At 37.4% G+C, this 26,416-nt stretch overlaps 1 protein-coding gene across 16 annotated transcripts in view; it reads left to right on the top strand.

Annotated features, from left to right (window-relative positions):
- MBNL1 (muscleblind like splicing regulator 1) overlaps positions 1-26,416 on the top strand; it is a 207,503-nt gene that overhangs the window by 44,802 nt on the left and 136,285 nt on the right. For 9 of the 16 annotated variants that reach the window (XM_019810547.3, XM_019810554.3, XM_019810551.3 and 6 more), the window contains exon 2: positions 10,765-11,798. The exons of 5 other annotated variants lie outside the window; for them this stretch is intronic. In XM_019810547.3, coding sequence (XP_019666106.1) covers positions 11,625-11,798 — 174 coding nt within the window. In that variant the 5' untranslated portion in view covers positions 10,765-11,624. Of the gene's footprint in view, positions 1-10,109; positions 10,525-10,764; positions 11,799-26,416 lie in introns of those variants that run through there. 2 more of the 16 variants (XM_006936320.5, XM_045037418.1) reach the window with 2 other exon arrangements.

Genomic DNA, 26,416 nt, shown 5'->3' with positions numbered 1-26,416 from the left:
TTTTACTATCTCTTCCATTATTTAGTAACATCTATCTCTATATGGAGAATAGCCTTATAATTTATACCATACGTCTCAGTATGTCAAAAAAAACAGAATCATGGTTATGAGTGCAAATTGTTATATGACTTTGAAATAATTTAGATTATTGTAGTCACTAGAGGTATGGAAGTCTAGGTATGGAGGGAGAAAAGAGGCTCAAAATTTAAACAGTATCTGGTTCAAATTTTAATTTGCTCCTCAGTCTTTACAGTTCTAAAATGACAATCCTTGATTTTCATAGTCCTAATCACAGCACATGATATGTTTTTACTTTATTGGACATCTCTTTCTGAATGTCAATTCCACGAGGACATGACATTTTCATGTATGTCTGCAAAAGTTCCTGTGAGTGAGTGACTCAAGAGATTCTAGGTCTGCGTTATCATTTGATGCATATGTAATGAGATTTAAGTTCTTAAATATGTTACAAATTCAAGGACATTGAGTGACACAGAGGTAAGCAATGTATATATAGATGTAAAAGCAGATATCATGGAAACAAATTACCTTCTTATCCAGCTAACCTTATGTTTTCAGATTTCTAGGTTCTCAGTGTGTTTCTCTTTTTTACAAAAGTTGGTGTATTTATACACATATATATGTTTGCGCACATGGGTGCGTACACACACACACACACACACACACACACACACACACACACTGGAATATTACAAGGCCATAAAAAGGATGAGGCTTTGCCATTTGCAGCAACATGGATGGACCTTAGAGGGATGTTACTATCCTATGTGAAGTAAGTCAGACTGAGAAAGTCAAATACCATATGATTTCACTCACTTAGATATGGAATCTAAGAAAACAAATGAATAAACAAACAAAAAGTAGTATCAGACCTATAAATACAGAGAACAAACTGATGGTTGCCCAAGAGGAGGGAGTAGGAAGATGGGCCAAATGGTTAAATGGGAGTGGGAGATACAGGCCGCCAGTCAAGGAATGAGTAATTCATGGGAGTAAAAGTATAGGGAATACAGTCAGTGATATGATAGCATTGTATGGTGACAGATGGTAGCTATGCTTTGGTGAACATAGTATAATGTATAAACTTGTCGAATCACTATGTTGTACATTTGAAACTCATGTAATGTTGTGTGTCACCTACATTCAAATAAAAAAATTTGTAAATGAAGCCTTATGCAAAATGTTGAGATAGGCATGAACAAAATATGCCTGCCTGTTACCCGTCTCTTTTAAAGAACTATGGAGCTGCCTTTGGAATTCTAGGCTTCTACAAAATACAGTATGAAGCTCTGGATTATTACATAGCCATCACAGTAATATGAGCATAATTTGTGGTTATGCTTATCTCAGACCTAGTCAAAGTTGTAAGTTATATGGAACCTTTCTCAAATGATACTTAAGCTACATTGCAGTGAAAATATGAGTTGTCAGTGCATAGACCTGTTTTGTCACATGTCTTCCTCCTTTAAATCAGGGAAAAACAACTGGATCTTGACTCCCTATTAATTAAGGCAAATACAATTCTTATCTGTATGTTAGTGTGTGTGAATTTGTGATTTTTTTTAAAAAGCTCAAGTTAAACAGATTCTAATATTCTATTGTTACTCAGAAAAAATACATTTAACATTGGTATATTATTAAGAGTAAACTTGAGATTATTTGTATACAAGGCAATTTTTAAGGTCAATAGAAATCAATAGAAATATCCATAGGATGATAATATTGAACCTTTATGGCTTGAGTATTTGCAAACTTTGCAATAAGAGGTACATTCATAAAATGATAGGGAGTTTTGCTGATGAAATAGAAAGGAGATATTTATGTATTGTGTCATGAGAAGTCCAGTAATTCATTTAATTGGATACACTCATGTAATACCAGACTATATTTATAATTGGTTTCATTCATTATAGTCTGAAGAATAATTATTTTAGGGCGCCTGGGTGGCGCAGTCGGTTAAGCGTCCGACTTCAGCCAGGTCACGATCTCGCGGTCCGTGAGTTTGAGCCCCGCGTCAGGCTCTGGGCTGATGGCTCAGAGCCTGGAGCCTGTTTCCGATTCTGTGTCTCCCTCTCTCTCTGCCCCTCCCCCGTTCATGCTCTGTTTCTCTCTGTCCCAAAAATAAATAAACGTTGAAAAAAAAATTAAAAAAAAAGAATATTTTAGATGTCTCTATAAACATACATTTTATTTAATTTTCTCAGAATGATTAATAATTAAGCAACGTATTTTGGGTAGTCTTCAGTAGAAATAAGTCAGTGAAATTTCCCGGATTGAGGCCACTATGTTAGGTTTTAAATCAGACTTACCTGGAAATTCAAGATTTATCTGCTAAGGTGAAGCTTTTGTACTCAGATATACTTGGTAGTATTGAGAGCTATTGCCACATTAAAATTTTAAAAATTCTGGAAAGTGTGACAACTATGATTAAGGGTTCTAATAGGTGTAGTTCATTTTTGGTTCTCTCTTTGTCTCTCCATATATATATGTATGTATATATATACATATATATACATATATATGTATATATATACATACATATATATACATATATATATACTCTCTCTCTCTCTCTCTCTCTATGTATATATATTCTCTCTCTCTCCCCCTCTCTCCCTCTGTGTGTGTGTGTGTGTGTGTGTGTATGCAATCTTTTTTTTTCCTGATTAGGGTGTAGTGTAGCGAATTGCTTTTGGAATCCTAATCTTGGGCAATAGTGTCTATCCTAACCAACACACTGTGTGTGTGTGCGCGTGTGTGTGTATGCGATTTATTGTTTCTTCTCATGTTGATTTTATAATTTAGCTCAAATAATTGAGCTTGCTCAAATGGAAAACAGGGGCAAGTTAATTATAGAGAAGACCTTAATGGCCACCAGTTGTAAGAATGAGTTTTGCCCTGCAAGGAAGGTTGGGACAGTAGGACGAGGAGGTGCACACGCAGCAATTGTCACTGATGTGCAGGGCGCCATGGGAGGTATTTCCTCAGCTTTCTCCTTAATCACCTTCATAGTTAGTTTTGAGTTGTGCAGTAACACTGTTAGGGGACCCTATAGATGAATTGGCTACCATTTCTCATGCAGTGAAGGTCACATTTAACAATGTCTTAGGCAGAGGTACCACCAGTCTTTTAAGAAGCTAGGTGATGTTACTCAAAAGATGTTAAAAATTTAAAACTAAGATTTTGGCCCGCAGTTACTATGTCAGATAAATATAACTCATCTGAATAAACTTTAGAATTAAAGTTTGTAATTACGGCATTGCAGGGGGAATAACAATATCAGTTTTTGGCATTCCCAGTTTTGTCAGGTTAATTTCACATTGATAGATTCCAGTTGAGTCAATGTACCATTCTTCCTGAAAGTTGCCAGGATGGTAAGATTTGTTTTTTCTACTGTTTAGCTCCTGAGCACATACCAGCCTTATTAATTTTCTTGTAGTTTGTGTTCTGATTTCCTGTTTATTATTTTGAGATATTAAATGATAGGGACAGATCAGAAATAACTACCTAAGGCTAACAAGATGATTTCTTTGTGTGATATGTAGAGTAAGCAAAACACTAAATAGGCTTAGTGTTTTTTCCTGAAGAACCGTAGAGAGGCATTTGTAGTGTTATGTCATTATACTTCCTTGTAGAATAGAGGGAAATGTTAAAAGACTGCCTGTTTGAGTATCATCAGGATCAAAATGCAGATTTTCTCTTCTTTTGCCAGAACTAAAAACTGATTCTGTCAGAAATTCACAGATAAATTATTTAGGTGTTTTAAATTTGCAAAGCCACATGTAACTGTTTCAGATCATTCTGTGGGTGAGAAAATCTTCCATCAAGTTCATAATTGAGGAGGTATATGAATACAGTTTTGTGTTAACTTCACTGCCTGATGTTTTCTTTCCAGCGAGTGGAGTTTGAAGCTGGTTTCATTCAGTTATAAAGGTGACATTGCCAATGTATCAAATGGGCATTGTAACTTTGTAGATCATAGTTGTAAACTAGTGTCCCGGTAGGTTGCTGGCTTCTGAGCCAGGCACTGTTTTGGTGCCGGCTATTTAGGGGAGGACTGGCTTGACAACTGCCTGCTCTCGTGGAGCTTAGCTTTTAATGCAAAGGTAGAAGATAAGCAAATAGAAAGATAGGCACGTAATACTACACCAAATACTGACAAGTGCTGTGAAGAAAAATAAAGCAAGGCAAAGATCTGGCAAGTCTGGGCTTGTGTTGAGAAGCAGGGAAGTTTTGATAGTGACTTAAATTGATAGTGGCTGCAAAAGCTTCCAGGAAGATAACTTTTTAGTAAGGACTGGATGAGGATCTAATTAGGTACAAAGCTAGTGACCATGTACACAAAGTACAGCCCACTGTTGTAATATTTATCTTCTGATGATCTTAAGCCTTTTCATTTTTTTAAAAATGTTGCCTGAAATGGGAATCGAGTCAAAGTTTGCTTTTTAATTGCACAGAGGCTTCCTGTTTTATTTGGTGGTCTTATATATAAAATGCAGAAGGGACAATAATCATTTCCTAATTTGAGGCAGTTTAGCGAGTTGCTTTTGAAATTCTGATCTTTGGCAATAGTGTGTTTCCTAACCAGCACTCCTTCATTATCCTTCTGGTAAGGGACCACTTGATGATTAGGGAATTGAGCCTATCGGAATTTTATTTGTTTATTTATTTTTGAGAGGGGAAGAGAGAGAGAGAGAGAGAGAGAGAGAGAGAGAGAGAGAGAGAGAGGGAGGGAAGGTGCACCTGTGCACTAGCAGGGAGGGGGCAGAGGGAAGACAGGGGAAGAATCTTAGGCAGGCACTACGCCCAGCATAGAGCTTGACACTGGGCTTGATCCCATGACCCTGGGATCATGACCTGAGTGAAGTCAGAAGTTCCACGCTCAGCTGCCTGAGCCACCCAGGTACCCCGAGCCCACTAGAATTTTAAAGGAATGCTTTGACAGACAGTAGATGACTTATTTGAGTTAGTAAACTTCCCTTTCTTTGTGACCCTAAGTCCGTGCAATGTCAGACCGGCAGACCATCTTGACAGTAGGCATGCCATTCCAGAGGATGTGTGGTTGAAAGTTACCTTTTTTCTCGGCAGTGTTTCTAAAACTTCAGTTATTCGCGTATCTCTTTCATGATGTTGTCAATATATTTACTTAAGCTTTTTTTATAATAGTCTCGTAAATTACTATATTAAATGTTAGCTTCTTTCTAAGTTATGAGATGCATGTAATCACAGGCTCATGAACTAGTTTTTGCATTCTGATGCATCTATTAAAATTATGTTGTTTCTGCATCACTTAAAATTGCCATGGGTGCTACCAGTACTGTGCTTACCCCTTGCTGAGAAACACTGATCTCAGCTTTTTGTTATATGGAGTTGAATACTGCTGAAGACTGCATTAACCCATTCAGACCATAGTTTTCCCCATGTAATAACTTAATGGCCTTGTTACTCTATTTAGTACCTTAATGAGTAGAGAAATGGCTGTACAGCTTCCTGAAATGATTAGTTGGTTTGTATACTGAAATCTCTGTTAATATTTGGGGCAAGCCCTGGGGAAAATTGTATCAGGAGTTAATTCCCTGAAGTAATGCATTGCTAATTATGGACTTGTTGACATCAGTGATCCTGGGGTGGGGGGGGTGGGGAGTTATGGTTTGGGGCAAGGGGCCACTTCTTGTCACCTTCGAACATTAGATGATGAAGTTGGCTATCTTTTCCAGTTAGATTAAAGCTGTCTTAGTAAATTAAAAAAACAAACAAACAAACAAACAAACAAACCCTCAAGTAATTACTCTTTTAACTTCCTCAATATGTAAGCTGTTTCAAAATCAAAAGCTTATGAAAAAAGTCCCCCAAATTCCCAGCTAACTACTCTGGGATGCAGTAGGACCAAAGTGCCTATATTTGGTTCAGAAGAACTGAAATGATTGTTACACGTATATGACTAAGAAATTTAACCATGCTCATAGAGGCCATCCAGTTCTCCCAAACAGAATTTCGTACTCCTGCCTTGTAAGTGTCTGCTTATCCTCTATTGCAGTATGTATGCAACCCTTAAATAGATGTTTATATGAAGCCATCCGTTGTCAGTTTTCATGCTAATATGCATCAGTTGCTGTGAGATTCATTATTACTAATTTCCCACCCTTTTTTACTTTATCCTTGGTCCTTTTCTTAGCTTCCTTTCCTCTATCTTTATATTTTCTTCTTTTCCTTTCTATTCTATTTCCCCCTTCATAACTTAAAGTAGAAAGTATACGTGATTTCTGATAATCACTCAAGGAGAGTGCACTGTTCTTGGTTCTTATGGCAGAATATACTTATTTGTAGGACGTGTTGCATAATGAGGAGCTCTTTAGCGTTAGGAATTTGGTCATTTGGTAAAAGAGGGCTTATTATGTAGGTTTTAAAAAAGTTTGATTTTTATAGTAAAACTATTCTCCAATCTTTTTTTTTTTTTTTTTTTGTTCAGGGAAGTTTATTATAATATGTCGAAATATAGGTCAGAAATTTACCTGAGAAGCAATTTATCTGTTAGTAAATATCTTTACCGGGGAAATATTTTCTTCAGTAATTATTTACAAACAACACATTTTTAGAGCAAACATGTTTGTAATAATTCTCACAATCTGGACATTACCCACATACTTTTAAACATTGTCTCTCTCTATAGAATAAAAATCCATTATTAGTTGAAACAGTGTTTTGGAAATTTAGTATTGATCCAAATCCTATACCCTCTTAATTTACCAAAACCTTCAATTATGAAGATTTCCAGTCTTCCCTGAAAGCCTTCTGTTTGAATAAAGAGAAAGAGTACAAGACCATAATCTGATATCAGCAATTTAGGTATAATCTCAGGTCATTACCCCCTGGTGGTCTGTATCAAGGACTGGAACCCACATTGGCAGGTGCAGCTACACTAATAATGCATAAAGGTTGGTGTCCATTTTGATTGCTCAGGGTCTGTGCCTAGATAACTATAAACACTTTATCACATTTGCCTATATATTTTACAAGTAAGTAGTATTTTCAGTTTACCAATACGTATATATCTGTAATTCTGTTGATAACCCTTTTTGAAGTGACTAGAGTATCTCTGCTACAGAAAATAAAAATATCCAGAATACCCATTTGCAAACATTTTAATTAAAGGATATTTTATGCTTGAGTGAGATTAAGCCTGTAACATATCAAAAAGGAAAAATAATCAACTTTAGAAATTGATTCTGTGGTTGTCTGTAGACATAACCACCAACCAGCAAAGGTATTTCTGAGGGTACCATTATGCTTTCTCATGTTGTTTGGTCCCCATAGATTATGACGAAATATTTCCTTGCTGTTAGGGACATGTCCTTTATATACATGTCTATTCTGTCAATTTGAATAAAATATTCATTTATCAAATATTTTAAACACAACTGTTATATTCCAGGAACTGGGATAAAAAAAAATGGCAATAGATCCTGTTGTCAGGGAATTTATAACTTTGGGGGTAAAAGCACCAGGAGATAAAAAGTACTGAGAATATCCTGGGATGGAACAATGTTTGGCATAGTTGGCCCAGCCTTAGAGAGAAGGTGATATTTGAATAGCAGCTTAAACAAGGAGAAGAGATTTACCAGGTTGAAGGGGTGAGGACGTACGTGTCAAACCAAACAAAGGGCTAGCACGTAACAAGTCCCAGGAGCCCACAACAGCATGGCATGTGCCAAGAACCTTCCCCAGCTCCTGGCAGCTCCTTTCTATGTGGGAAGATACTAGAGGGGCAGCAGGGAGAGAAACCAAAAGGACAGAATGTGTCAGTTCAAGACGAGAGGAAACCTTTAACAGGGAGCTGGTGGAGGTCAAGTAAAGATAAAGACTAGCATAGTCTTTGGATTTGGCTTCAGTTGGAGTTTTGTCGGCCATTGCTTAACAGTAAAGTAATGAGTGTGGAGGTCACAGTGATACAGATTCAAAACGGAAGAAGCAGCAGAACGGCATGTGTAGATGGCTCTTTAGCCCTTGGTCTGGGAACAGCTGATTAAGAGTATTAGGGAGGGGAGGATGCATAGCTAGGCGGGGTCCCTTTCTCCTTCCCTGCCACCTCTTCTATTTTGGAGCTACTTCAGCATGTTGAGGACCGAGAGAAAGAGTTGAGGTAAGGCAGGTCATTCGAAGGTAGAAGAAGGAATGTGAAGAGAAAGATGTTTTGAGAAGGAACGAGTGAAGGTGGAAGCCTGACCGTGTGCAAGGGGAGGGACAACTGGGAGACCAAAAGAAAGATGCAGAAAGATAGTGTAAAAATGGGTGGCAGGAAGGTGACAGGGAGTTCATGCCTAAGGGCTCCTGTTTTGACTATGAAATACTTGTTTCACGCAAGATCATTGTCTGCTGTTAGCAGAATATGGAAGAGAAGGGGCTTGAAAGTGTTGAAGTTTTCAAAAAGCTGTCCTGTGGAATGTCAGAGGGAGCTGTCCAGGGCTGGGGGAGGATTCCTAGACAGCAGGAGGGTCTGAGTGACCCTGGGATATAGTAATTGATAGAGACACTGATGGGTGTGTGTGTGTGTGTTTTCAGGTGTGTGTTTGTGTTCATGTGTGGTTCATATGGTTGTTCGTGCATGTGTTTGCATATTTTTGTGCCCTAGAGGTGATTCCAGTACAGATATAGTAATCAGTCCTTTAATTACCCAAGTTATGGAGCTCCATACATTTTCCATCCCTGTGCTGGGCATTGGGGTTATGAGGTGAGTGGGTTTATTTCTGTTGGGGGAAACATATAGTTTCGTGGGTCATACATATAAGCAAACAACACACTGTATAGGGATGCCAAAGTAATTCAGAAAAGACATGTTAATGATGAGTGGGCAGGGATGCATAAAGCGACATTTTGGAAGTTTCTTGGAGGAAGCGATCTCTTAGCTGGCTTCCAAAGGAGGTGTATGATTGCAAGTGAAGTGCTTGAAAATTTTAGCAAGAAAGACAACAGGGGTTGTTGACCACAGATGGGTACATGCTGAAGGTACAAAATAGTTGAGAAATTCTGAATGTGGAGCAAAGATCCAGAAGGGTGGGTGAATCTTTGAGTTTACAACTGACTCAACTTTGTTTTTCTACAACCAGAAATTAGAACCAGAAAATTTTTTGAAAACAAAAGTACTTCTTGAGCATTGGTATGAGTTGGTTCTTTAGAACTTTTCTCAAAAGTTGTAGTCTTACTACAGTATTTCACCTACTTGGTATCTGTTGGTTTTTTTTTTTTTTTTAATTAGTATTAAGAGTGGCTGTATTAATCCTAAAATAAATTTTTAAAAATTCTGCTAGATATCTATCTGTCTATATATATGTTCTACGTTTCTACATTCATATTCTATATTCCAGTTTCCAATTGACCGTATTTGGCCTTTGAAGAAGCAAGTGTGATCAAACACTATCATATTGTGCCATTGCCTCTTTGGAGTGTGAAACTTTTGGAGTTATTAAAGCTTTGTTTCCTTTGTTGGTAACACTCAAAAGGAAAAGAAACGTGTACTTTTGTTTCTATAACTACTAAGCATTTTCTGAAAGTTTTTCCATCCTGACTGAAAAAGAAAGTAAGTTGTTAAAAGCAAAAATACCCTGCTATAACGAGCAGTCTTGTACTTCCCAGTTCATAGATCATTAGGCAACAGGGGATCCCCCAGCCCCCAACCTCTGGCTTCCTCCGTACCTCTGAAGTACATCACGCTGCCCAAATCAAATTGCTCACTTAATATTTAATGTTTCTGCGATGGAATCACTCTCCCCCCTGAGGTTGACTTCGCATTTGCCAGACACACTGACAACACTACACTCCTTTTTTCCCCCACATGACCTCAGCTTCTGCTTAAAAAATGTTCAAATAAAGGATGCTTTTGTTCCTATCTCGCCCGCCTGTGATATATTGACAAAGTGTCTGCCGGCTGAATGGAATAGTTTTACAGTATGAGTGCTGCTTTCAGTGGAGGGGCAGGACTTGGGCTTTAGAAGGAAGTGAATTGGATAGGTCAGGAGAATGTACCATTTGTAAACACCCCTTTCCTTTTTTATTCACGTGTCAGGACAGCAGGAGCAGGCTGTTCAGTGCCCGTCCCTGCGCAGAGCCGGAGGGAAAAGCAGCTTGGAAGTCAGCTGCAATTTTTAAACCTTGCTTTTTATTCCCCGGCGATGATCTTCAAGTGCTTGGACTTGTCTTGGAAGCTGTTTGGAAACTAACATGGTTTAGTCCACTAACTGCATGTTGGGTAAATTCAAAACCCACATGCTCGTCCTCTTGCAGTGGAATAAGTCACATCTGATGGACATTTTCTGTGCTTATAGCATAGTAATGAACGTCTGACAGGCGCGACCTTTCATAAGACAACCCACACTATTGGCTTTCTGCCCAGAATATTGCTGCAACACTATCTGTGATTGGTTATCTCTCTATCATGCATTGCTTCACAAGGGGAAACGGCCCCTTTTTTTAATAAATCTACGATGGCTGGCTGCAATATGCCTCACTGTAAGTATTGTGTGTGTGTGTGTGTGTGTGTGTGTGTGTGTGAGAGAGAGAGAGAGAGAGAGAGAGAGAGAAAGAGAGACAGAGAGAGAAAGAGAGACAGAGAGAGACAGAGAGAGACAGAGAGAGAGAGAAGCTGACTTGAATATTACTTAGTCTGGTAGCACATGGCAAGGTTGTGATACTGTAGGACATCAGTGAAGTGCTACTTAGTAAATCTTAACCTATCTCTTTTTTCTACAGGTTGGTACTAAGAAGTGCCTTTCCTGACGTCTCTGCTGCTTGGACCCGCTTCTAGAGCAGTCTCTGCTTTTGCCTTGCTTGCTGCCAGCTAGACTGTGACGACAGCACATCCACCCTCCACTTCTAGCCCAGACACCCCCATTTCTACTTATAATCAAGACAAAAGCTCTAAGTATCTGGCATTGCCCTAGGCTGCTTTAGTTTTAAAAGAAAAGTTTGCTGAAAAAGTCAGATCTCTTCTGCCAGGAAATCAAGGAGGAAAAAAAAATCAGTTTCTCGATTTGCTCTAAACTGCTGCATCTGTCTATGCCAAACTAATCAATACCGATTGCACCACCAAACTCCATTGCAAATTCAGCTGTGAGGAGATTCCCTTTCAGACAACTTTGCTGAAAGCAGCTTGGAAATTCGGTGTCAAAGGGTCTGCCACGTTTTCATGCTTGCATTTTGGGCTCCAAATTGGCACTGGGAAGGGGTTACTGAGAGCACAAGGCTGATCCGAGGCCCTACTTTTAAACGTTCATCTACTTACGATTCTAGTATTTCTCTGTAAACCAAAACCTCTTGAATTAACAGTTTCATGCTGTGAATTTCTAGTGGGAGATCTTTTCCTTGATATTGACAACACAGTTTTCCATGTACTTTTAAAGCAGGGAGTGGGGAAAAAAGTATTTTGGAGGGGACATTTTCATCAGCCTTTTACAGTCTTATCAGTTCAGCTTTTTGAGGTTTTTTTTTTTTTTTGGTGGTTTTTTTTTTTTTTTTTGGTTGTTGCTGGGTTTATTTTTATTTTTATTTTTTTGTGGGGGGCTGGGTCTGTTGGTTTCACTGCAAAATTTAACTACCTGTAAAATCTAAACATGGCTGTTAGTGTCACACCAATTCGGGACACAAAATGGCTAACACTGGAAGTATGTAGAGAGTTCCAAAGGGGGACTTGCTCACGGCCAGACACGGAATGTAAATTTGCACATCCTTCGAAAAGCTGCCAAGTTGAAAATGGACGAGTAATCGCCTGCTTTGATTCATTGAAAGTGAGTAAATATTATATTATTTTAAGGATACACAATGATTGAATCAAGGGGATATGGACGCATAGTCCACTGAGTTTGGAATAATGGATTGCTTTGTTAATAGTTTAGTTCTATGGTGTCTTCTTATGGATGGTTTTGGGGTGGGGGACTTTATTGAGAAGCAATGGCACCAACTCTGGCCAAACTTTCTTTGTTATGAATAACTTTATCAGTCCTTTGATGTAATGATGTTTTTCTAAAACAGAAGGTGTCTGCATACTTTTAACTTAGTCATAGCAATGTCGATGTCTATAGGAATAGTAAATGTAGATAAATATGTGTGTTAGCATATGCATGGTCTATACAAGGCCATGGCAATAGCTGAATGAAGATGATTTGTTTTTCCTTGTTTGTAAAGTTGCTGTTACCTTTGTAAAAGAACAGATTTCCTGGCAGTAAAACTTGGATAGACTTTTTATATTAACATTTTGATATGGGTCTCCTTTTTATTGTATAAGCATATTATTTTAAAGCCAGAATCAATGCATTTTGTGGAAAATATAGAAGTAAGGTTCTGCTGCTGTTGCTATAGTACCCTATCTGAGGCATAAACTTTGTTGAATGTTGAGTTTTATAAATGAGTGGAAACTTTTAAGTAGTATTATTTGGAGGCTTTTTTTGTTTTGTTTGTTTTTTTTTTTTTTAGTTTGTAAAATTCTAATGTAAAATAACTTAGTTCATTTTTTTGGATCCTGATTATTTTAAAATTTGTAACTGTCTCAGCTAGAAGTGTTAAAAGTTAAGCTTTTGTGGGCACCATAGTACTGAGAGATCCACTTTAGTGTATCTTGACATTCAAAAATGTCATTGCTTCGTAGTTCAGGTGTCAAGTTTGAAAATGGGCTTTTTAAAAGGTAGCATGATATTGTATCCTTATTCTGACATGCAAGGTCAAGACTAGAAATGTGAAGATCCCTGGGTACTTTCTACTTACTTGGTTTAATTGAATTGGCTTTGAATACTAATGTGTCAGTATAATTCACTCTTTGAACCCGTGAGAGAGGCGTCACTATCATTTCTGCATCTGTAGAGAAGTAAAACTTTCATACATCCATCTTGTCTTTTGCAAACAAAACAAAACAAAACCTCCTATTGTAATAAAAATGCTTTCTTTAATAACATGGGGTGAATTAACTGATATAGTCAACCCAAACGTTAACTCATAACTCACCCTGATGTGTTATATGGGTTAGCTTATGAGTTGACTATTGCAGTTAATTGCTTCTTGGCTCAGTTGGGCTGCTTACTTTGCTAAAGTTTTCACCAAAGACTCAAGGATATTATCTTCAGAGTGGGATATCAAAGTAGGCATTCACAACAACAAAGATATCTTACAGTGTTATATTATTGTTAATGTCATAGTCCTAAAGATCAATAAGCCAGAAGTTATAGATTACCATGAGGCCTTTTTCTTTCCTTTGAAAGGCATCAATGAAGGGCACAGTGGTTTGTACCTTTGTGACTATGTATTCCTAAATTCCTGCTGACTGAATTTAGGTGTAATTAGAGACGGGGACCTGTAAAATGAGGGGCAAAGGGCTAATTACCCTTGTCGGTAACCAGCTGTGTCCATAAGTAACCCTGTTTTGACCCAATTACTAGTAAATCCAATTTTTAATCCTACAGACAGTTGATGGTGCACTCGTAGCTACAAAATGAAGGACATTAAACTTGGCTGTGACATTGAGTGGTTTCACAGAAGACCTGCCTCCCCAGCATTTGGAAACATTGTGAAACATTAAAATTCAGTTGCTATTTTTCCATCTCAAAATATTTTTTTAGTGGCTGCTCACTTGTGGACACAGAACAGGCTCCCTTTGAGTAAAACGGCAGCATTGCTGTGTGGTTAACAAGATTCAACTGCCACATCAAGGACTTTTTTTTTTTTTTAATAGCAAGTAATTTTAAGATTTAAATTTACTTATGAAATGAACGCATTATAGCAGCTAATCAATGCAAACTTTGTCCTCATTCTTTGTTTCTATGAGAAACTAAAATTTAATTTATAGTGTCTAAAACTTGGTAAAATATTTTGATTTGAACAAGAGGAAAAACATAAACAACTTTGTGTGGAGGTTCATAGCAGGAACAATAGCTCCTGAAATGTTAGTGAAATGACTATATTAAGAATTCATTTAACACATTTTGAATATGTAATTACGTATTCATGTTTCCAAACCCACCTTTGGTAGACATGTATTTATAACTAGCACATTCTGTGATTCTTCATACAGTATTTAGAGTCCTGGCTTTTAGATAGCTGTCTTGCTGTATTCAATTTGGTGACTAAAATAGATCAAAAACGTATTTTAAAACAGTTAAGGTAACTCCATGACTCGTGCTTGAAGTTCTGAAATTTGGAAGCCTTAGGAGCATAATTCCATGCCAATAACCACGAGATCATTTGTGTTGTCTCGGAGAGTAAACGGAAGGAATTTAGAAAACGTGTAATATTCTCACTTCTTTAATAAAATGTGTTGTATGTATGTCTACAATCCATAGTCCAGCCTTTTGTGACTTCTTGAGCCGTGAGATGGAGGTAGCCTGTGTAATCTACTATTTTTAGCAAGTTAGGAAAGCAAACCAAATACTCTCTGAGAGGACCCTGTGAAATGGCTGTACCCTTCAGCTGTGCTGTTTCAGACTTTGGCCAGGCTCCCAGGTGACTTACGTCCATAGCAGACTTCTACTTAGAAGAGGAGAATTTGTTTCATTAAAAACAGAAGTTGAACAGTTCAAGACAGTATTTATGCAAAAGAAATAAGTTGGCATATTACTAAAGGTGATAGGAAGAAAATTAGCTGATGGTATTTCAGTGGCGTATTATTGATTTCAAAGTTTAAGTAATTAGATTACATTTACTACATGAAAACAGAATTCTTTGTCATAATAGATGTGTTGCTAAGTAAAGTCAGAATACATGATAATTAGGAATTTATGTATATACTAAGTATGTTGGGAATAGAATGGTAACAATAAGAGAGCAGAAGCTGTAATAATGTGTGTTAGTTTATAAATTAAACAATATTTTAAGCGCTTGATCGTTCTAACTTAATTTTGGTTTTATACTCGCAATAACAATTTACAACAGTCTAAGAATATATTCAGGTTGAGAATTAGATTGCTTACACACTGTAGATTTGAGTGTTTTGGCTATTTCAGACACCCTGAACATTTGAAAAGAGATTATTTTATGCTGGAAAGGATTTTTTTTTCCTTATGACTTGTGAAAGGGATACCAAAGAGAAAAAAACTGAAAGAAAAATGTCAACCCTGCAAGCTGCCATTAGAATATTGTATTTAAGAAATGATTCAAATAACAGTAAATTGGCAAGTTACCTATTTTCTTCAGTAATAATGGCTCAACTAAAATATAGGTAGTTGATTTAAAGAAACTCTACAGAATGTATTTTATTGTGATGTCAAGTAATTTATGCCATCACAAAAATATGTTTTCACCATGTGATCAACTCAAAATGACTATTGCTTACTGAATTATTCTTTTTTAAATGTCCATTCATTTTTCAGATGTTGAAGGAAGGGCTATATAACCTTTATATTTACTGTCTATTTTCTGAAAATCTAGCATTTTTTTTTTACCTTTGAAAACTTTAGTCACTTGTTTTCTTATCAAATTACGCAGTTTTGTTTAAGATAATTAAGGATTCATTTCACTATTATACACGTTTGTGTATACAGGTAGCACAGCCAATCAGATTTGTTGTAGACACATCAGGGGTCAGATTCCACTGCAGAGCAGCATGGAATCAAGGATCCTGAGTGAACACATTTAAAGAGCCTCTAACGACCTAGCAGAATAATTGAATTCAGCTATTAGGAGATATACAAATACGTAAGCATCCAGGTAAATGAGCAACTAGAAAATTTAGAGCCAGTAAGGCAAATCAAGTGTCTAGTTGGTCACACAGGGACAGGGTGGCATAACTGGACATTATAAAGTGGTCCTGAAGGTTTTTATAGTTATATTTTAGGAGGTCCTCCATCGTGAGCACAGTGTATTTTCAGCGTGCCAACTGCCTGTGTTGCTGCTGCTCTAAGTTCCTGGCATAGTCTTTTCATCATATCTTTTAAACTGGCTTACTTGATAATCCTGCCAAAGTGATTTTTGTGAAGTTCAGACAAATTTCAGATATTTGCAAATTTTGAATCAAAACTTTGATTTAGTAGGCTCCTAATTGGAGTAACTTTTACCAAGCGTTTTGTTGTTGTTACTGTTTGTTGTTCTGTTAATGGCATCTCCCATGTGATATGAAAACTTGGATGGGTGATTATGTATACATGTAACTCTATAGGTACATATTCAGTGTGTCTTTCAGTGACAGGTTGACACAGGACTATCTTGTTTCCCCTTATAACTTAGGAGATGAGCTAACTATAAGGCATAACGTGTGAAGCCATGCGTATCATGTACGAGTTCAAATTATATTCCCCGAGCAGAATCTTCACAGCTTTGTAAAGAATACCCTGTGAATGCACGGTGATAAGCATCTTTTTTTAAATGAAATTCTCAATAGCTATAGCTGCTTTGATAGTGCTTACAGTTTTATTCTCTTACCTATTTATATTCTTATAGTTAGAATTTTTTTTTAGAAAAACATTTTTTAAATGAGTTAAGATTTTTAAACTTGGACAAATTTCAAGTCATGTTTTGAGTCATGCTACTTTAAGGCACTAATTCTAAAACTAGTTATTTTTTTCCTTTCATAAGATTTTGGTACGCTGCTTCTATTTTTCTTTTTCTCGTTAAACCTTCCTTCAGTTCCTAGGTGTGACAAACAATTTAAACCTAAAGCAATGTGGCACTTAGAATTGAGTTCAATCTTTGATTGTAATTTAGATTTCTGAACTAATGCAGAATTTTGAGTCTCCACAAATAGCCTCAAAACAATTCCATGTATAAGGCTGTGATGGACTTAAAACAGTCCATGTGGCATGGGCAAATCTTCCATCCAGGATGTGCGTGACATACTCACAGTTCACGCGAGAGGTGAGAAATTGAATGTTTCTCAGTTCCAGCACAGACACCTAGGGACCTCGTTTGGGAAGCTTATCCTGTCATTTTCCTTGCCAAGGATAAGTAGAGGATTTCAGCTATCAGCATCACTAATCTGTTACCTTTCATGCTGAGCAATGTATCTGCCTTCCCACAGTCTTAGACAAAGTTTATTTTCTTACAAAGACATAGCATTGAGGAAATTTTGAGTTTGTTTTTTTTTTTTTTAACTTTGGCAAACACACATTCCATGCTTTTAGATAAGGGACCAATTTTCTATGTTAACAGGCCAAAAATTTTAAGTCAGTGGAAGTGGATTAACTAAAGAGATGGTTTTTGATTTAGCACTAATGATAGTTGTTAATATGCAGAAACTTTGGTAAAAGCAACTAAAAGCAAAGGCTCCTTAGAATTACTTAGCTGTTTGAAAGTATAATCAAGTATTACAATAGTGATTTCCTTGTGAATTGCACTATAAACGAGTAATTCTGGTGAGGATATCTTATTCTAATAGTCATTTTTTTAAGTTTTTTTTTAACGTTTATTTATTTTTGGGACATAGAGAGACAGAGCATTCACGGGGGACGGGCAGAGAGAGAGGGAGACACAGAATCGGAAACAGGCTCCAGGCTCCGAGCCATCAGCCCAGAGCCTGACGCGGGGCTCGAACTCACGGACCGCGAGATCGTGACCTGGCTGAAGTCGGACGCTTAACCGACTGCGCCACCCAGGCGCCCCACTAATAGTCATTTATAATAAACAACTACAGAGTTTTTATCTAATATATATTTCTCATGCAAATAACCTGAAATGCACATCACCTACAGCATGATTCATTCTCTTTTGGCACGTGTTGAAAGATTATCACTTTGAAGTAAAGTCTGATTTGTTGTTTGAGATAAAACTTTCTATATTACAAGAACTTGGGTTTTGAAAAATACTGATAGTTACAAGTCCTCCTGGATTATAATTTGATTGAAAGGCTGTCTCTTGGATACCTTTGGGCCTTGGCAGTCTCTGGCTTTTATTCTCCTTGTGTTATCTCTGGTTCTTTCCAGCTTCCTAATGGTCCAGCTTCAGAACTGTTGGGTCTGATCCTTCTTTATATTTCTCTATGGAGTTATGGAGAAGTTACTTGGATATTTTGTCTTTAAGGAATTGTGTCCAGCATTGAGTAATAGAGGCACCTTTCCCTCCCCGGCGTGTGACATAAACAGATAAAGGGTTTATTTTTTCGTCGGTTGTGCAAGTCTATGTGATGACTCCCCAGTCACTAGAACTGGGGTGTCTTCACCCTTAAGTTGTGAGGAGCACATGGGTTCCAATCTTAGGATTATTTCAAAATTGTAAGATGTCCAACACAGTACCAGCCATCATATCTTCATTCCAGGAAGCAGAAAGAGGTGAGCGCAAAGGAAACCACAGCTTAGCCTCCTTAGGTTTCTTTGCACAGTGGCCCTCAAGCTTCTCCCAGTGACTTATTCTTGTCTCTCAGTGGCTGATTTTGGTAGCAAGGCTAGCTGGGAGCTATAGTCGGGGTTTTTTTGTTTTTTTTTTAATTAAAATTTTAAATTTTAATTGCAGTACAGGTAACATACCGTGTTACATTGGTTTCAGGTGTATAATATGGTGATTCAACAATTCTATATGCTCATCATAATAACTGTACTCTTCATCCCCTTTACCTATTTTGCCTGTCCCCTCACCCTTCCCCCATCGGGTAGCCATCAGTTTGTTCTCTATAGTTAAGAGTCTGTTTCTTGGTTGCCCCTCCTCTCTTTTTTTCTTCCTTTGCTCCTTTGTGGGAACTATAGTCTTTTACTATTGTCCTGATTAAAATTGTGCCTCTGGGTGGATAAGGTAGAAGGGGAGAATGGACGTTCAGGAGGGCAGTCCCTGGGATGGAAGAGTTACAGAATTTTTTTTTTTCCAGAAAAAATCTGGAATCAAGTAACTCACACTGAAAAATACCTAGGTATGGGGGGTGGGGTGCTGAGGGGAGGCCACCTCTGAAGAGAAACTTATATATTCGTATATTGGCAAACCTATCATCAGTCTACTGTCCTGGAACCAGAGTTGTCTTCCCCCAACCCCCCTTTGAAGTCATGATATTTTTAGTCAATAAAACCTGGCATATCACACATAGATTGATTTTTACTTACATAGAAAAAGAAAATTATTTTTTATTTTTGCTTTGCCAAGACATATTTTTATATATTGTTATTTATAACTGAACTATAACAGGAATGCATATCATAAGAACAGGTCTCAAGTGATTTTATTTGACAGAAGAATCTGTAGTTACTCTAATATCTAATTCTGCTTCTTCCACAAATATATTTTATTTTTACTTCCTATATGAAATTAAATGAAGTAATATTGAAAATTACTATATGCTGGTCAGTATTTTCAGTGCTTTTTATCTTTTCATAGTATTTAGTCCTCACAGAAAACTCTTTTGAGACAGTTACTAATATTCCTACGATTTTATATGTGACCACACTAAGGTACAGAGAAGTTAGGTGATGTGCACAAGGTCACTCAGCTAGTAAAACGTGAACTCCAAGCATGGTAACCTGATTTCACAGCCTGTACTTTTGACCACTTTCCTGTAAAACTTTGCTTCTTAATTTACATATCCGTGTCCCTAAGGATCCAACAAAGGAGTGCATAAGAATAAAAATTAATGTTTAAGGCAGATTTACAATATATACCCTAAAATGGCAAATACTCAAAAATAATTATATTTTAGGTCAAAAAACAGATCAATGAGTGAGTATAAGATAGCACAAGATAGCAGATGCCCCCACCTTTCAAATATTACATGTTCCAAATATGTGGTCATATAGGAAAAAGGTTTTAAATTAATCATCTTAAATAAGTCGTCATTGTAGAAACTATATAGCCATCGCCCAATGTATACAAAAAATTTAAAAAAAAAGCCATATTCCAAGTTTTCATTGTTTAGAAAGCATTTCCCCACAGAAGCAATGTGGTTAAGTGATCAGGCCAGCCCTGGGAAGCCAGGTAACCCAGAGGATGCTCCAGTTATAGTCCAATGCAAAGAATAGCCTGGAAAATACGGTTATTAAGAAAACCCAGGAAGCTCCACAGAAGCATTATGAGGGCCATCTTATCAGACATCATAAGTACTACCAGTATCAAAGACCTCAGCTGCCTTGTCAAACTGTTTGAATGGGAAAGATACATTTCACGTTTCAGTTTGGTGCTCCAGAAATTCATTTGGGCCTCATGCAGGAGAGATGGTTTTCCCCAAACTCCTGGGACACTTTCTGCAAGGCAGTGCAGGAGGCTCCCTAGCTCCATATTTGGGCTGCTCCTGTTCCCCAGGACTGGCTTTCAGCAGGGCAGTGGCTCACAATCAATAGGGACTAAAGATGGTGTGGGATGCGGAACTATAGTCCAAAGTTTATTTAGGGTGGGAAGACTTCTTTGTCAGTGTCTTCCAACTAATCCTCCCCCCCCCCCCCGTCCCCTGCCCACCCTAAAAGCTCAACTTGTTTTCTTTTCAAATGCCCAGCTTGTTGGTTGTGAGTCTGGTCCACTGTGGAACTTAATGTTAGTGACCAGCTACTTCCCTTTCTCTTTCTTTCCTGAAATTTTCTAAAGGGTAGCCGTTGTTTTGATACTGTTGCTTTATAATTACTAGTAGCATTGGTGGATCGTGAAAATATCAAAACTAAAAAAAATACATGTATTATATATTTTTTTCTAGCTGTTTTATCACAGAGTATAGTGAAAGGATCAGCAATAAAGACCCAGATATGAGAAGAAAGGCATATAGCAGGTCTGGGGACGAGTATTCCAGAAGGAGTATAATTGAAACACTTCTATGTCAAACTTTGGGAGAGATATGAAAAAGTCCTTAAGGGGCTAATTGCTAACAAGGAAACCAGTGTGTTAGTGATGATGGAATTTGGAGGGGGAACTTCTCCACAGCAATTGGAGGGTCTGTGAAAAAGGAACTAAGGGGAGGGAGACAGAAATGTCTCTGGTGATTTATCTTTCCTTTTACCCCTCCCTTCCCTCTCACAACTACTAACCCTCAGACCCCAAGTGGGAAGAGATGAATAGAAGAATCTCCATTAAGAGCGTTCCCCCAGCCATGGGCTACCAAACTGGGACTGCTGTTCCTGGATCATCATTGGCCAGTTGGGAACCACCTGTATTTTAGCCCCACATTACTTAAAAAAAATTTTTTTTAGTGTTTATTTATTTTAGAGAGAGAGGGGTGGGGAGGGGCAGAGGGAGGGCGACACAGAATCCAAAGCAGGCTCCAGGCTCTGAGCTGTCAGCACACAGTCAGACACAGGGCTTGAACTCATGAGCTGCGAGATCATGACCTGAGCTGAAGTCGGACGCTTCACTGGCAGGGCCACCAGGTGCCCCAACCATATTTGCTTTTTAATTTCTGTTTGTGTTAGGTTGAGATTCACTGTTTGTTGAGATCCAGTACTCTGTTTTCTTAAGACCCCATGGGACTCCAGGTGCCTTACGTTAGAATTTCTTTTTTTTTTTTTTTTAGACTCTAACATTATTGAAGTAATGCTGATGTTTTTTTTTTTTTTTACTTATTTTTATGTTCTGTTTATTTTTAAATTTTATTTAAATCCAAGTTAGTTAACATATAGTGTAGTAATGGTTTCAGGAGTAGAATTTAGTGATTCATCACTTAAAACCCTATAACACCCAGTGCTTACCCCAACAAGTGCCCTCCTTATTACCGTCACCCTTTTAGCCCACCCCTCACCCACCTCCTTTCCAGCAGCCCTTAGTTAAGTTAGAATTGATCTCTCTGCATAAAATTCAGGCTTGTTGTGTAAGGCTTCTGGGTTTCAGAATCACTTATACTTATGTCCAGGCTGTTCTCAAATAAGGCAAGAAGCATCTGCTGTTAATAGTTGACAGTAAATTACACAAAGTAAAACATGGAAAATTAAAGTTAGAAAAGCTGGGGAGCTTTTCTATCATTTTCAATTTTCTGCACAAGCACGGACATAATCAGTGTTTAGGATCTGCTTGTGACGGATAAATTACATCTGTAATTCATTCTTTTCCATGTTACTGCATTCAGACGATAATTTGCTTTCAGATATCTTTGCTCATCTAATATTCTAAAATCGTTCATAGACTGAAAATCAGTCTAGTTACATCTCCCAATCCCAGGAAGCTTTTAAAACTAAAGAGTGTTGGCTTACCAAATGGGCCAAATTAAAAAAAAAAAAAAAAAAGAAGGGGGGGGAGGGGTTGAGAAAACATAGCCAAATTTATCGTGCCAGAAATAAGATTCCTCTTTGGTAGATGACATTGCTTTTCATAAAACAATTCTCCTTTTCTCCTTTAAGGGAGACAACACAGAAATGAACCATGAAGAAAGAAGTAACTAAAGAATTCATTATTTATATAAAGAATCCTGTTGAGAAAGATCTGTATTCTGAATGAACTGTCTTTCTTCACATTATCTCATATCTCTTCATGGTTAAGTGGAAACTCATGAAATCTAAATCTAGCTATGAGAAAAGATTATCATCCTGATTTTATTTGTTGAACTTTTCTTTGCTATTATGAACTTTTACTGCAAGACATTGCCTTCCATGAATCACAGCAGAGTAGTAAATTGAAAACAAATGTCCACATAAGAAAATCCAGTATATTTAAACACACACACACACACACACACACACACACACACACACACACACACACACACAGGTCAGCTTACATTCAGATGAACTAACAAGTCATTGCCTACACTGAAGAATAGTCATCTACATTGAGGTTTTTGCCTGGTGGAATTTATTTAGGTAGCTCCCACAAAGCGTTTAAACTACAATTAACGTATAGTAGCTTAACATGTAACGTACGATGGATTAAGTATGTGTAGTGAGAAATGCAAAATTGTTATTTTAAAAAATCTTTCTGAGCTACTCTTGGCTTCTGTATTTTTCACTAAGGATAAATAATGCTGGAGGAGAAATGTTTTTTCAGAAACATATTTTTATACTGAAAGTTTATGAATTTAAAGAAATTGCAGACCAAAGTTTTTGCCACTTCTGCATATCAACCAAAGGAAAACAATCCATTCTTCCTCCTCATTTCGTCATTTATAGCCTGCTACGTAGCAGACATTATGACGGGCAATCCTGCTGCATGGGTGAATGACTCATAAGCCCCCCCTGCCTTTTTGGGTGTTGATAGCTTTTGAGCTTCAGAGAAGTACAATGAAGATTAAAATTATCATAGAATAATAAAACATTCTTTTAACTCTTCTGTTCCTTAAAATTTCCCAGTAGACCACAAATTTGCCCATGTAAAACATAAGTAGACAGTAGATGTCTTCATGTGTGTCTGAGGAGGTTTGTTGAGAAACACATTGGAAACTCTTACATAGTCTGCGTAGGAAGAGCAGATGAGTTTCAACTATGGTTATGTGTGTGCAAGAGGAACCGTGTGTTTGTATTAAGCAGAATGGGTTTACCACTGATTTTTACATGGATCCATCATCAGGATCTATCATTTACCAAGATCAACTAAAGTCAGATTGATTTTTAGGGAACACATATAGACATGGTTAATTTTACTTCCTGATTTGATCATTATGTATTGATTCGATAACATGTGGAGACCTCATAATGATTAAATAATCTGTCCAGAGTTGCACAGTCTGGAAGCATTTGAGCTGGGATTCCGCACAGGTAGCCTGTCTTCAGAGGCTGAGCTTTCAGCCTTCACTCTAACTTGAACTTGTTTATTCTGGCAGTAGTATGAAGCACAGCACCGTGATCTCATGTGTATGAAATACAGCGTTTGTTATTTGTGAGTCCACATGTTGGAGTGATAGACATAATTGGGCAAGTATTTGTTGAGTCACTGTAATTACTTGCATTTAAGACACCTCTGTTTTTTAAATCATGATCACTCACACTTTTTCATAATTCAGAAAACCATCCCTGAATAATCACTAATAATATTTTTTCACCTAAGATGGGAAATTTGTATTAGAATTTTAACTAGAAGTCTGATAATATAGAGAACATAAGCCTTAGATCAGGTAGAATTTTGTAAGCCCTGCCAGACTGATACCAGAATAATAGGATGCTTTGGGAAAAAACAAATGAGAATTTCAGGATTCTAAGACAAAGCTTGTAAGGTTTTCATTTCATAACTCTCCTTTCTCTTTGCATAAAATAGAATATGCTTTCTTATTTAAAATAATAGTATAAGTCATAGTTTTCTAATATATGAGACATTGTTTTGTGAGAGGCTGAGATTTCATTCCTAAGAGTTTTACTGTGCATTTATGATAATATTGGAAACGTGCAAAAAATACGCTTAAAAGCCTTCATGAGTCTTTATAAGTTATGCTCTATAAAATTAAAATCTAGAGGAAACCATTCACCTGCCTCTTCTGCAATGGGTTGTGTTGTAATGTCTATATGTTTGATGTGTCACTTAAGGTATTTATAATAACTTTTAAAAAAAATCGTATTTTAAAAATTAGCTAGGAATGAAATTTTAATAGTCCCTTTTAGTTTTTTGTATATTTGCCTGATACCTGCCATGTTAATATGGCTGAAATATTTAGATCCAATCCAATGAAATATTTAGATCCAATATTTAGATCCAATATTTAGAAATTTTAGTAGTCCCTTTTAGTTTTTTGTATATTTGCCTGATACCTGCCATGTTAATATGGCTGAAATATTTAGATCCAATGAGAGGAAATGTTTTCATATGAATACCTTAATTATTTTTAGTTTTTTTTAATGTTTATTTATTTTGAGAGAGAGCACAAGCGGGGGAGGGATCAAGAGAGGGAGACACAGAATATGAAGCAGGCTCCAGACTGAGCTGTCAGCACAGAGCCGGATGCGGGGTTTGAACCCATGAACTGTGAGATCATGACCTGAGCTGAAGTTGGATGCTTGTGCCACCCAGGCGCCCCTGTATACCTTAATTATAAAATATTTCACAGTATTCTTTTTAAGATTTTTGCATTGTGTGTAATTGAAATAAAAATGACTTTGTGAATATTAGGGCCACTGATTGCATTTTGTTTGTGATATGGCAGACAGCATGCTTGCTCTCAGGAAAACATGGATTTAAGAATGTAAAATACCTGGGCTTACTGGGCATTTAGTATATAACAGTTTAAATTGTAATCCTGGACTATTAATAGATGTATGTATCTTTCTTTTTAATGTTTATTTATTTTTGAGACAGAGACAGGGATGAGCAGGGGAGGGGCAGAGAGAGAGGGAGACACAGAATCTGAAGCAGGCTCCAGGCTCTGAGCTGTCGGCACAGAGCCTGACGCGGGGCTCGGACCCATGAACCGTGAGATCATGACCTGACCTGAAGTCGGATGCTTAACCAACTGAGCCACCCAGGTGCCCCTAAGAGATGCATCTCAAATATTAGTGTTCATTACATGGTTTAAAAGGCTCTGTGGGAAATACATATCCTCACAGAGCAGTTCAATTGGATGAATGATAGCATGGAGAAAAGAAAGAAGACACCTTTCTTTTTTTAAATTTATTTATTTTGAGAGAGAGAGAAGGTGCAAGTGGGGGAGTGGCAGAGGGAAAAAAAAGAGCTAGAATCCTAAGCAGTCTGTGGCCTGTCAGGAGCCCCGAGATCTTGACTGGAGCAGAAGTTAGAAGCTAAACTGACTGAACCATCTAGGCGCCCACAAAAAGACAAACTTTAACATCAATAGCTAGTGTTATAAGGATCTTTTCCTTAGAGAAACTCCAAGCCTTTGGGCTGTTCTCTTGAATGTATGAATTTAGTCAGACAGCCAATTAGAAATATTTTTGACAAAATTGTCTTTGATATATAAATTCAAACTTGGCATAGAAGTCAAACTTATTTTGTGTCTAGAACAAAATTGGTCACAGGAAAAAGCAGTATTTTTTGTCCTTTGATTTTATTTCTCTAGGCATTTTCTTCATGAATTGACTTTAGTGTTGGCTTGATTGATTGTTTGATTGGTGTTTTCTGAATGTCTAGATTGGCCTCTGTGTTCTTTTCCTTGGGGTGAAATTTATAATGAATATTACTTTATAGCAAATAAATACTTGTGCCAGCAATAATGAGAATATGGCCATTGGTGGTTTTCACTTAGTCCCAACATTACGTTGGAATTTGAATCAAAGTGGGATCTTTGGAATAATTGTAAAAGCTGTACACAAAAACATTTATGGCAAAGAGTAAGAGCTGGTTAAGTGCTCAGAGTGTGAATTCAGCTGGATCTGGGTTTGGTTTCACCAGTTACTTCCTACTGACTTTGTGTCAGTCATTTTGCGCCTCCTCTATAAAATGAGGCTAAGAATACCTGCTTTGAAGGTTCGTGTGGATTCAGTGAGATTGGTTATATAATGCAGGTCACTTCATGCAGTGCCTCGCTCTGTGTAAATTCTCTATAAGTGGTAGCAGCTAGTGTTGTTCTGATCTCGGTGCTGAAATTCAGTCTACGTTACCTTCCTCCCCTACTAAAAGGAACTGTGCCTCTGGTCAGAATAAAATGTCACCCATTTTGCAT

Source organism: Felis catus, chromosome C2 (genome assembly GCF_018350175.1).
Source record: "Felis catus isolate Fca126 chromosome C2, F.catus_Fca126_mat1.0, whole genome shotgun sequence".
Taxonomy (NCBI): Eukaryota; Metazoa; Chordata; class Mammalia; order Carnivora; family Felidae; genus Felis; species Felis catus.
Note: the sequence above shows the minus strand (reverse complement) of the source record. Positions and strands in the feature narration are given on the sequence as shown.